We start from the raw sequence: 13,213 nt of genomic DNA, 5'->3' as shown, positions 1-13,213 counted from the left end.
GAGCAGCCGAGCCCGGCGGCGCGCTCCCGGGACCCGCGGCGGCGGCGGCGGCGCCCCCTAGCAGCCGCTCCCCCAGCCCGGACGCCGGCTATGGCTACGGCGCGGGGGCCGGCCGCCCGGAAGGCAAGAGCGGCGCCGAGGACTCCCGCATCCGGCGCCCCATGAACGCCTTCATGGTGTGGGCCAAGGACGAGAGGAAGCGGCTGGCCCAGCAGAACCCGGACCTGCACAACGCGGTGCTGAGCAAGATGCTGGGTAAGGGGCCGAAGCGGCGGGGGGGGGGCGAGGGGGTCCCGCGCGCCGCCGCCTCCCCTGCCCCGCGCGCACTGGCTCACGTCGGGGCGCGGGGCGCGCGAGGACGCGCGTCGGTGGCGGACCGCGGGCGCGCGATCTGTGGGACGCCCCGCCGCAAGGGGCGGCCAGCGCGCCCGGGAGAGGTGGCCCCTGCGCGCCCGCATGTATTGCGGACAAACGCATGAATGGTTTCCGGCCGGTTGGGAAAACTGGGTTGCCACACGTGGTGGTGATGGCCATCGTAACACGAAAACCAGGGTGTTAGTCCATGAGGCTGGTCAGTGGGAGAGTGGAGACCGCGCGAAGAAGCCTCCTTCGAAGCTGGAGCGCTGCTTTCACACCCTCTGAGACCAAACTCTGGTGCTGAATGCGGATGGGTCGTAGTCAAAAGCCGGGCGCTGGGAGAGAGAGAGGGAGGGAGCTCTTTCCACGCTCGGGGAAATTACAAGTTTGCAAAAGTTCAGAAGGAAAGAAAGAAAGGAGGGAAGAAGGGAAAGCAGCAACAAAACCCGAATTAATTGGAGGGGAAGAAGGATGGGAAGGGTCTGGATCCCGGCACAGGACGGTGCCGTCCTGCAACATTTTGCTGCAGGTCCGGCTTGGGATAAGAGCAAGGCCTCCAAGCTCAGAAGCAGGCTGCCTTTAGGCACCACGTGTTGTGGACAGCAAGAGGGGAGGGGGCTGCTGCCTCTTGCCCTACTTGTGACCCCCACGGGGGCTTCAGGGTGGCCGTGGCCGATCTCAGATCGTAGGCCCGGTGGACTTTCCGTCTGATTCCGACCAACAGCTCAGTTCTTGCCAGGGTGAAAGGGAAGCGGGGATGAAGCCCGCAAGCCCTTTATCATGGTGCAGCGTGGATCAGCCCCTTGCTGCCCTGGTCGCCGCCTCCGTGGCAGTTCCATGCGTGGCTCCTTAGAAGTAAGCCATGCTGCATTCGGGCGGTACAGAACAGCAGCCTCAGCCTGACTCAGCTCAGGGTCCACACTCAGAGGTGGTTCAGCTCTTGCATTTTCTTGCACATGCCTGCATCTGTTTTCCTTGAGGGTGGGAAGGATGCCAGAGAAGGGCACACTCATATCAAATGTGCATTCTAGCCAGATGTGGGGGCTTTAGTTGCATTGCAGGGAAATGCATGGTGCCATGTACAAAGATGCTTTGTAGAAATTTGGGCTGAGGGCACCGATGGGCACAGACAGATTTGTGGAGTGCCGGATTTGTAGGGTCACAAATCTGCTAATGTCTGTTGGCCGATCAGTCCAGATTACGCTCCTCTCCCACCCTTCAGGTTGAGGCACTTGATATCTAAACTAACTCAGAAGGAGTGCAAGAAAGTGTTTGGGTTATCTGGAATGTGATAGCCCCCTCAGATTTCGTGCAGATTGTTCGAGAAGAGGCAACATAGTGTAGTGGTTAGAGCACTGGACTGGGGCTTGGGAGAGTTGGGTTCTAATCCTTCAGCTCGCTGGGTGATTGTGGGCCAGGCACTGAACCTCACCTACCTCACAGGGTTGTTGTGGGAATAAAATGGAGGAGAGGCAGATCATATGAGCGGCTTTGGATTCCTTGGGGGCGGGGGAAGCTGGGATAAAAATGTAATAATAAAATACAATACCAATAGAACTGGAGTGTGTAGTATTTGGGCTTACAGGTTTTTCTTGCTCTTTGCTAGAAGCCCATGACCAACTCAGTGAAATGAAACACAAAAATTTAGAACAACCAAACGCTTAAAACTGAGGGAGCGCCTGCGAGCGCATCCTCCTCTGAGGAATGTTTTTGCAGTGCTGGAACCGTTCCCCTCGTCCTTTCATCCACAGACCTTCTCCTGGTGTCGCCGCAGGTGTGCAGGCCTGCGTCCTCACTGGTGCAGGGGAATCTTTCTCATATCTTGACGTTGCTGAAGAGCCCTGGGGATGGAAAGCTGTGCCAGCGGGTCTGTAGGCAGCCGAAAAATTTGGGAGGGAATGCCCAAAATTTGGAGGAAATAGGTCATCTGGCCTGAGGATATTTAAAGACCAAACTGCAAACTTTTTAAACTTATTATTTTACTTTTTAAAAACTTATTCTTATTGCACTCCACATATATCCCACCATTTCTCTTCCTGTGAGAAGCCCAAGGCAGCGTGTAGAGTCTTTCTCTCCATTTTCTCACAACAACCCTGTGAGGGTGACTAGGCTGTAATGCATATTGCATGGCTGAGCAGGGACTAGAAACTGAGGGGATCGCCTGAGCCCAGCCTAGCAGTCTGATGACCACTCCACACTGTCTCTCAGTTTAGGGGGCAGAGAAATTTTAGGGTGGGCCAGTCCCCCATTCCCGGCTACAAGTTCAATTCCCAGTCCAGAGCAAATCACCCAGAGCTCTCCCACTCGGTGGGCTCTACCATCTAGAATAATTACTCCCCCGATACAGAATAATTACTCCCCCGATACAAAGTAATTACTCCCCGCACCAGAGTCCGTAGAATAAAATTCCGACTTGACGCAAAAGTGCTCAATTGCAGACCTTCCCTAACCCACCCACATTTTTTGGTCTTAATTTCGCTTCTTCAGGGTAACTAATGTGCACTAAATCATCACTAGTGATAACACTAATAATCAACTATTGTTATGCTAATAACACAAATTACCACTATTATTAGAAACACTAGTGATAACATTAGTGATAAATCTAATTATTAACATGTCCTGCTATGGCCTCATAAAGACCAACCCTGTTAATCACACGTTATATTGTACTTTATTATGTTTATTAACTGTGGCTCACTGCCTAGAGAGCTTCAGCTATTGGGTGGTATAGGAATAAAATAAATAAAATAAAATACACTGATTGTGGCATAGATACAGGGAATACAGGCTTCCACCGACAGGTCCGTCTGGGTATCTTCAAGCACACGTGCACACTCACAGGTCGGGGCCAAAGGGGGCTGTGAGCCAGGCAGTCCTGCACACCCCCAAGTGCAAAGGGCCATCGCAGAACAAGGCTTGTCACGTTTCTCTTGAGCCCAAAGATCGGCCCACGAAGGAGCGTGGCTCGTGGCCTTCTTTCTGCCCGCTCGACCAAGAGGCAGGATGTGCAGAGACACGGCGCAGAGCAGCAAAAATCTTGGCAGTCCCCCCCCCCCGACTCACAGCCCGGCCTCTCATACCATAAGCAGCTACTCCCCGGAGAGGGGACGCCCCGTCCCGATCTTGATTAAGCTCAAAAAAGATAAAACTGAATGTGAGGCAATGAAATAGGACCGGAAGGGACCTAATTCAGTTCGCCATGGAAATTATCGAGGGAAAAGTGGTCTCTAGCTCTCTTGGCTCAATTGTCTGGCACAGAAAGACCCCGTTTTGTCCACAGCAGTCACCTGCATTATGCCCATAAGTACCCCTGGCCCAAGAACGTGGGGACCGCCATGCCAGAGAGCCATCAGTGGCCAAGCCGGGGCTTAGAGGAAGCAGGCTGTCGAAAGCACCAGCACCTCCCTGCCCATGATCCCCAGCAGCTGGCTGGTGTGCAGTCACACTGCTTCCGATCCTGGAGGAGAAATACTGGACCAGCTGAGAATCTTCATGAATTTCTCAGATCCCCTTCTAAAGCCACCCAGGTTGGGAGCTGAAGTACAAAGAAGCCCTTCCTTTTTCCAGTCCTGAATCTCCCGCCATTCCACTCCATGGGACGACCCTGAGCTTGAGCATCGCTCCTTTCAATAGGCACTATCCAGTTTTTCCACACCAACCATATTTTTATGCTTCCCCGTCCTGCCCGTCCTCCTCTGACTTGGACCATGTGCATGTTTGAAATTTCTGAGCATGGGACAGAGGGTAGGAAAAAGTGCTCTTTTGCTGCCTTCCTGTGCCAGCTGGAGAATGCGAGGGCTTGTTTTGCCTCAACATGCATCCTAAGGCATTTTATTAAAATGAGCATTTGGGCTAAATAGAAAGCAGCAATTCCAACCTTTTGCTGCCTTTCGATGTGGGGAGGCGGCAAGAGGAAAGAGGCATTTACAGCCTGCTAAGAAGAATTCCGTCCACAGCAAAATTTACAGTAGGGTAATGATGATTAGGGCCAATAAAAATGTCACGAACGGTGAGCATGTCCTCAGTATTTCCAGAACGCTTCATCATGTTTGCTGGAAAGCGTTCTTTCCCACCCTGTTTTGACTTAACACCCAGCCTGACGACAGCTTCTGTGAACATGGAAGCTTGCCTTGAAAGGGTTTGCTCCACGGCAGCCAAAATAATAGTTTTAAATAAATAAAATACTACATTAATAGTATTTAAAATAAATTCTATGGATTTTAGAGGTTTTTCTAATGGAAAATCTGTTCAGTTACACCAGGTCACCGGTGCCTAGATAGTCCTTAACCCAAAGCAGACATCGCATAGAAGGTTTAGCCTTTCTGGGATTCTCTCTCTCTCTCTCTCTCTCTGGGATATGAAGTTCATTTTGGCAATGATAGGCTTCTTCCTTCTCCCATTGATCACGTGAGAATCAGCACAGAGCAATCTTCTCAGCACTTCTTCCATGAATTCAATTCCATGATGGCATCCCCCGTGTTGGAAAACATCCGTTTTCATGATACCGCGTCAGGGGATCAAAATTCAGGCCTCTTTTCCAACGAAGTGATCCGCTCATTCACATGCATGATCAGTCTCTCCTTCCTCTGCCTCCATCCTGAATTATGTTCCTTTGCTTCATTGCATTTCCACATTCTGTTCCCTGCTTATATTTTCACATTCTGCAGCTTGCACTATTAGGAAATTTTTCTCAGAGACATCAGAACAACAACCTGGGTATGTGGGGAGAGGAAGGAGGAAGTACCGGGGAAGTTGGGTTCCAATGTCCCTGCACTGCCACACACGTTCTTAGGGTGGTCTTGGGAAAAGTGAGGGTCTCCCCCCTACATTTCTCCACCTGTAAAATGGGTATTACGATGGTTCTTCCTTTGCTCCCATGGCCTACAGCTTGGCTTGATTGCTCGAGTCCACTGGAGCACCATTCCTCAGTGCAGCGTCCACCTGTACACCACCTGGCCTGCACAGATGAATTTGTGGGAAGCTGCTAGAGGGATGGCCCTGATCCGAAGGGGGCTTGTTTCAGTGACTCAGAAAAAGAAGTACTTGTATGAGTGCAAAGGATAGCAATTTGCTGTGATCCTGTCCTTCATCAGAAGGCTAGAACCGAATATCACTAAATTGCCTGTGTGTTGCTCTTTTTGGACTCCCCAGGCCAGTCTTGGAAAGCGCTTAGTGCTAACGACAAGCGTCCCTTCGTGGAAGAGGCCGAGCGACTGCGGATCCAGCACCTGCAGGATCACCCCAACTACAAGTACCGCCCACGGAGGAAGAAGCAAGCCAAGAAGATCAAGCGGATGGAGCCAAACATCCTTCTGCACAACCTGTCCCAGCCTTGCAGCGAAAGCTTTGGGATGGGCCACCGTCCCACAGGCGGCCTTGGCCACGCAGGCCACTCGCAGCCTCCCCCGCTCAACCACTTCCGAGAACTCCGCTCGGTGGGCTCGGATATCGAGAACTATGGCCTGCCGACCCCTGAGATGTCCCCCCTGGACGTGCTGGAGCAGACCGAGCCGGCCTTTTTCCCTCCTCACATGCAAGACGACTGCAGTGTGATGCCCTTTCGGGGCTACCCCCACCACCCGCCCCCTCCCCAGATGGAGTTCTCCCCGGAAAAAAACCTGGGCCGGAACATGCCGATGGGGTACCCCCAGAACCCGCCCTCACACCTGGCCGAGGCCATGAGGACTCCCCACCCACCTGGCATGTACTACAGCCAGATATGTGCCGGAGCCACTAATGGCCTTTCGGCCCACCTGGGCCAGCTTTCCCCGCCCCCCGAATCCCACCACCTGGACGGCGTGGATCACTTGAATACCAATGAGCTTTGGACAGAAGTCGACCGCAACGAGTTCGACCAGTATTTGAACATGAGCAGGACTCGTCCAGACCCGTCGGGGTTCGCCTACCACGTTTCCGTGTCCAAAGTGACTCCTCGGGGCCTCGGCTGTGAGGAGAGCAGTTTGATATCCGCCTTGTCCGATGCCAGCAGTGCTGTGTATTACAGCACGTGCATTACAGGGTAGAGCGGCGTGTTCACCCGGGGGAGAGGTTCGGGGCCAGCCCGCCTGACAGGCCGAACCGGGTGCCGCGGTCTTTTCCTCTTCCCGGGGAGGCCTGGGAAATGCGAGGGGGGCCGGGGATCTCCATCCGAACGGCCGACATGATCCCCTGATGGCACTTCCCAGGATCCTTTGAGAGATCGTGGCGGCCAGACTGATGTAACTTTGGAGTGTATTGTGCCCTTAGAAGCTTGGCAGCAAGAAAGGCCCTGGCATGGCACGCGAATTATCTTGGCTTGAGACAGAAGCAGCTTGGTTTCCTGTCCCTCCGGATATGATGCCCGCTGACAAACTGATGGTTGCTTGTTGAGAGGTGGCACAGCTCCGCAGCCATGCTGAGCAGCCAGGGCCAATGTGCTGAAGAGCAAAGCTGTGATGGGAACTTTGAAACCGTCGCTGCGGAGAACTGGCAGGCGTTTCTGCTGTGGACTCAGGGATCTCGCCCTTGGAAATCCGTGGAATGGGGCTCGTGCGTAAGGGCTTCGTCACACATTACTGATCACTGAGTGTTCCCTTAAGATCCTCTTGTGTATAAGAAAGCAAAAAGGGTGGGGAATTAAGGGACTTGGTTGCAGAAAAGTGCACCGTGCCTGTTAGGGCAACCTGATTAGGTTTGGCCTCTTTATAAGGATCTCCTCGGCTACTGGTCCAGTTTTGCTGCCCCAGAATGTGCGGAGTGGCCTTTTGAATCCCCGCTTTGCGCATTTTCAGCGGACGGGGCAGAACAGAAGCACGTCCCACTCGCGTGATTCAGCAGAAGGGGCAAAATAGCAACATAGGTCTTTGCATGGTGGAGTTAATGCGCTCTGCCATGTGCACCAGGCTTCCAAGCTCTCCCCTTCTCTGTGAACATGACAATATTTAGATTATCTCATTAAATGCGTTGCTTTTTTTTTTTTTACTGAAATAATGCTGAACTGATGATATACTGTATTGCTATGTAGCACAAGGTAATGGACAGTCTCAAAGCAAGAGGAAGCTGCACGGATCGGGTGCCGAGAGGCAGACAAGGACTGCTTGCCGGAATCTTTAGCAGCTCTGTAGCAGAAGGTGTTCAGTCAGGGGCGGTTTCTCTATCCCTTTAGCACTATAATCTGATGGCCCATGCCTGCTAAAATCTTTCTGCTCTGGCGTGACAGTGGCGTATTTGCTCACCCCCCGGGTTCACCTGTGCAGCTGGGGAATTGGAGCGACAGCTTAGGTCTGACGCTTGGTTTTTGAGAGGGGTTTTAGCTCGGATGTCCACTGTGAGCATTTCCATTTGCCGAAGGCAAGCTAGCAACATGGTGCGTGGCCCAGTGGAAGCCCACCATCCAAGCCCTGAATCTCTGATGTGTGTGAACCCCAAAAGAGATGCATGTGATATTAAACTGTAGGTCTTTATTTTAGCAGCACCAAATTGCATCCAGGAGAGAGAAATCAGGCATGCCTGAACAGTGTCAGAATGAACTTGGATTGTAAGACCAACCAGAAAAGATGTTGTGTATCAAAGTGGAAGAGAAGTAAAGTTGTGATAATGGGAAGAGGGATTGAGATCGGTTAAACTGGTGTGAGGTGCAATGAAAGGGAAGATTTAAAGAGTCTTTAAAAGGTCTTTCAAAGGGCAATACGATTTGCGGGTGGTCATATAATTCTCCCTGGATTGCTCCTGTTTACTTGACAGTCAATTCACTGACCTCAGTTACTTCCAAGTTGTTTCAGGATTCACCCTCATCTGTTTGCATTATATTCCTCTGTAGAGAAAAGCACCCCACTGAATTCAGCAAGGTTTACTCCCTGGTAAACCTGTTTAGGAATGGATGGCTAATCCATTTCAATCCTATTAAACTGGCTCAGGCGCTTTAAAGATCAGGGTTTTTGAGATCGCGGGCAAAAGGAGCCCTCTGCATTTTCCAATCTCATGCATGCGTTGGTATGCATTTGCCACGGCGCTTGGACAAGCCAAGCTGTGGGGGACTTCAGTGTTGTGAACCACCCAGAGAGCTTCGGCGATGGGTGGTATAGAAATATAATTAATAATATATAATTAATAATGATCTAGTCCAGGCCTAGTTCCGCTGACGAGGGTGCTGTTCTTCTAAACCTCAGGCTGAGGGACTCCCCTCGGGCCGCCACCGCTTCGCTCTCGTGGCGTTTTCTTCTGGAGTTTGAACCTGGGAGTGACAGCCCCTCTTCCCAGGGCGGAGATGCCCCTTCCAGCCCTATATTTTCATCAAGGTCTGAGCTCTGCCATTCGAATGGACGTGTTCTGAATTCAATCACCATGGAAATAATCCTATGCATGAATTAGATGGGGAAAGACCAGGGAATGCTGGGAATCGTAGGCCCTTTTTCTGTCTAAACATCATTGGATTGCACCCTACAGCTCCATGAAAACTGAATGGCGTGGCCTAAAAGACGTGGAGTGATTCTCTTGCAGGAGCCATTACCGGTCTGAGAATAGTTTAGGGGTTTTCCCCCGACATATTTTTCACTGTATCCAGAGTATTATCTTTCAATTGAACAATAGGTCTATATTTTTACTTAGCTTTTTTATATCTATCTGTTTGTCTATCTATAAATAATATTTAATTTGTTCAGGCATTTTATACTATTGCCTCCCTTTTTCTTCTTTTTTATAATAAATGAAAGGATATCCGTGCTGTAGGAAGCATTTATGTAGCAAGACGGATTAAAACAAAGAACAGGCAGGAGAGAGGTGTAAAATCTTTCAGAAGAACCTTTTTGGATCTGGGCTTAAGGAAAGTGGTGTGAGCATTTTTGCTGCTGCAAAGCCGCACGCATTCAAGGACGCCCATCCAGCAGGATGTTCTAACCAAGTCACCCGTTGAATCCAATGGCAGTGCCATAAGAGTGCAGGAAAACATCCTTCTGAATTGGGCCCCAAACTGCATTGCTCACTAGTTAATTATTAAAACATCTTTTCCTAATTCCTTGACTCTCATGCGCTTGTTTATGTGAACACATGTTTCTCCCCCAAATAAATGTTGCCCCCAACTGTTTCCAGATTTTTCTGGCAGTGGATTCTTGTGTGGACTTTGCTTGGTTTCAAGGAAACACCCTCCCACTAAGCATTGGGTGGGTGGGTGGGTGAGTGGGGGGCACATACCCAAGAGAAAGACAGAAAAGAGCTGGTTTGATCGTAGCTCAGTTACCAACACACGCAAATCCATGCCTATTTTGCAGCGATGTAAGTTGTTGAAGCTTTCGGTTGGACACCGCATCTGTTCCCAGATTTGAAAAACTCACCCTCTAATAAAACACCGTGATTATCCTTCTCACAACATGTCTGTGTGTGGGTTTTTTCCTTTGTTAGCACAACTGCGTACAAACTGTGCAAAGTTCAAATCATGCAAGCTTTTGTCTTGCTCCTACAAAGGGGTTGTCCGTCGCTTGGAGGCTTACAGAAATTAGAAATGATATTAAAGCCCACTTAGATCAATTGATTCATAATAAAAATATGTACATGTGTTCCAGTGCTTTGTTTACAGCCTGACACATAACTTGATGACGTCAAACGGTTTCCCTCCTCTCCCTGCTACAGCATATCCTCAACCCTCAACCCTCAACCCCCCCCCCCCCCGTTTGCAAGCCGGGCTTAAGATTGTATTTTGCTATGTCGCTTCAGCAGGGAAAGATGTACATCCCTTTCCATGTGTTTTCAACACATAATTTTTTGGCATTGAAAGTTTGAGAGTATTTTTACACCAAGAATGCTTTTTAGTTTTTGGTGAATCGCCATTATTTATTGTTAATGCAGCAAAAGAAGAAGAGGAGAAGACTCTTCATAAATCTGATGCACAGATGAAGTTCTTTCGTCCACTTTGTAAATGGAGAACATTTAAAATCCTCATCCCCCAAGTTTTTGGTGTCAGTTAGGAAAACCCTTTGGGGAAATGGCAATTAAATTTTAATCAATGAAAAATATTTCCAAACAAATGTAAACTTAGTTTAACTTGGGCTAAGTTTAAGATGTCCCCCAGGACAGAATTCTGTTGCCTGATGGGCATCTTTGCTCTTTTCTTTGGCACTTCAAATGAGCAAAACCGTTTTCTGTTTGCACTTCATTAATGTCCATTAAGAACCTTATGAGCTATTTCTAATCTTCCTTTCTTTTCTCTCTCACCCTTTTCCTGCATTTTTGTACACAGAATGCTACGATATTTTGCCTCCATTCCAAAACAGCCTGGTAAAGTAAAATCTGTTCCATCTTCCTTGGTTTGTTTCTTTTGTTCTTGGCCAGGGGATCACCCTAAACTTTTCCAATCCTTCCTTTTTAGTATTTTAACCTCATCCAATTAATCAGGCTTCATGTTGGTAAAAATGCGTGTGAATGTGTCTAGAATATCCAAAGGAAAATTTTGATCCATTGCAGGAAAATACTAATCACATCTGTTCGCTGACAGTGATTTAAAACACATTTGCGTGTTATATTTATTTATTTCAGTCAAGGAAGGTTTTTTATTTTATAATGCATCTTTCTCATCGTCGGTGCTGGCAAAAAGCTTGATTGAGAGAAGAAGGGCATTTCACCAATCAGGATAATTTTTAAGGATCTTTTTAAAAATGAAATACTTGTTTAAAGGGTTTCACTTAAAAAAAAAAAACCAAAAACAAGTAACACACACTTTCCTTTTAAAAAAATATTGATTTGGATGGGCTTAAACCAAGAGCAACGACCTTTCCTTTGTTTCCATATACGTCCCATTAAGGTTGCAAGAAGAAATAACAAAGGGAAAAGTGACCTCACCTGCTAAACACAGGAGGTCTGGCTTTCTGCCAAAATTGGGGCATCCAAATTGTGCCAGAACGGCTGGATTTGACTTCTCTCCCCCCCCCCCCGCCCCGCAAAGAAATGGAGACACATCCTGGATCTCTCCCTGCAAATGGCCATGAAAGGAAATGGCCTTATAAAGGCCGAACGACATTATAGTCCCCAGAAACAAATCGGGAAGGAAGGGGATGGATGGGGGCGGAGGGCAGTCCTGGACTTATTTTGCAGGTTATTGCTATGCGATCACTTCCTGAAATATAAAAGAAGCGAAAAAGCACCCACACGCATAAGGCAACCTCTCCCCCCTTTCCAGCCACCCACAGGAAAAGCACCCGGCCAGCTCCGAGCACAGAGGAAGCGCTGCAAGTCATTTTCGGCAACTGGGGCTCCCCAAGCCCGTTACTCCGACAGTTCTTGGACGGCGAGAGGCGCCTTGGCTCCCCGGCTTGCCGGGAAGCCCCGCCCCCGCCAGAAGCCCCGCCCCCCGCCCCAGAGGCATGGCGGAGCATGCCTGCCTCTCTTCGCCACGGCTGGGGCCTTGCTCACACATGTCAGGCTGCCAGCTTCCCTCGAGGGAAAGGAAGTTTGATTGCTGGCACCTCTCCATTTGCATATAATTACATCTAGAAACCAAGAGCGGGACGTCCATTCTGAACGGCCTAATGGACTTCTTGGCAGCTCTTCCCATCCCCGTTCTTTCCTCCCCCCACACTCCCCCCTCGGACCCACAGCTGCACAAAGGGCTGCTTGATCCTGCCTCCGCTTGCACGTATCGGTGGGCACCGGTTCCAGGGAACCTGCTCGGGGAGACGCGGGGGGAGCCCACTGGCTTTGGTCTGAACGACATGGAGCCGTCCATCACTGCACCTGTCGCGCAGCTTGTCCTCCGAGCCTTGTGGGTTGAAGGCAGAGGCAGCGCTGGCTTCACAGGTGTGCTGATGTTGGCTGCCGGGCCCCTCCGAAACCCCTCCCCTGACTGAGCGCAGTGGCAACCCTCCCAGAATCAGGGCGGGGGGATTCCAGTGGCAGGGGATTTTTTCCCCCTGCAGCAGTCAGTATTTTTGGGATGGCTGAGTCCCGAACGGGCAATCGAGATCCCTCGGCTCGACAGGCGAACTGCTCCTGGTGGTGAGGAACTCCTGGAAACGCTGCCTGCATTTTTGGATTCCCGTTGGCCTTGGGAGGGTCGCGCTGCCCCCCTGCCCTTGCGCATCGACATTGTCTTCACCAAGACGATTCTGGCGTTTGGCGCAAGCGCTGCTTGGCCCACGGCTCCCGGGTTTTGAAGGGGACTAGATCCATTCAAGAAGTCTGTCCGTGGCTACAGACAGGTTGCGGTGGGCAGCTTGATGGCAATGTCGGCGCCGTGCATGGCTGCTGTGGACGGCAGGCGCATGTCCTGCGGGGATCTCTAGCAAAGGCACCGAAACGAAAATGGCAGCGCTCCCACTGCCCCTGCACAGCCCCGTGTGCAACGCTATTTGCCGTTCCTGCTGCAACCTCCAAAAGAGAGCTGGGAAAGGAAGAGAAAAGGGCAACCCGAATGGTCAGGGGCCGGAGCAACTTTCCTAAGAGGCGAGGCCACAATGCCTGGGATTGTGGCTGCTGCTGTGTCAGACCAAAGCCGGCCACAGTTGCTACGCCGTCCTCGAGTTATCTCCGACTTACGACTTACGTAACCCTATGAATGTGAGCCTTCCGAAATGCGCTGTCCAGGAGAGCCAGCTGAGCTCTTGTCGACTCAAGGCTGGGGTTTCCTCGCTGGAGTCCGTCCATCTCATCTTCGGTCTTCTTCTCCATCTGCCTTCAACTGTCCCGGTCATGCTTGTCTTCTCCAGGCAGTCCTGCCTTCGCATGAGGCATCCAACTGTTATGCTTCGAGAAGATGCCACGCTCGAGATGCACCGGATCTGCCTGGCACGGAGAGAGCGAGGAAGGAGACCTTTTCTCCCACTCCGCTAATAGTAGGGCCCAGCAGCGGTCCTGCGCCAACCAGCGGAAGATGCTGGAGACGTCCAAG

The 13,213-nt window shown here is 50.7% G+C and overlaps 1 protein-coding gene across 1 annotated transcript; it reads left to right on the top strand.

Annotated features, from left to right (window-relative positions):
• The first annotated feature begins 15 nt into the window (after positions 1–15).
• On the top strand, positions 16–9,703 carry SOX18 (SRY-box transcription factor 18). The gene is made up of 2 exons (XM_044455736.1): positions 16–255; positions 5,512–9,703. The coding sequence occupies exons 1-2, from the start codon at positions 162–164 to the stop codon at positions 6,381–6,383; spliced, it is 966 nt and encodes a 321-aa protein (XP_044311671.1). The 5' UTR covers positions 16–161; the 3' UTR covers positions 6,384–9,703.
• Positions 9,704–13,213: the final 3,510 nt, after the last annotated feature.

Source organism: Varanus komodoensis, unplaced genomic scaffold (genome assembly GCF_004798865.1).
Source record: "Varanus komodoensis strain SLA01 unplaced genomic scaffold, ASM479886v1 scaffold8, whole genome shotgun sequence".
Taxonomy (NCBI): domain Eukaryota; kingdom Metazoa; phylum Chordata; class Lepidosauria; order Squamata; family Varanidae; genus Varanus; species Varanus komodoensis.
The sequence above is the reverse complement of the archived record's forward strand: the minus strand, read 5'-3'. Positions and strand labels throughout refer to the sequence as shown.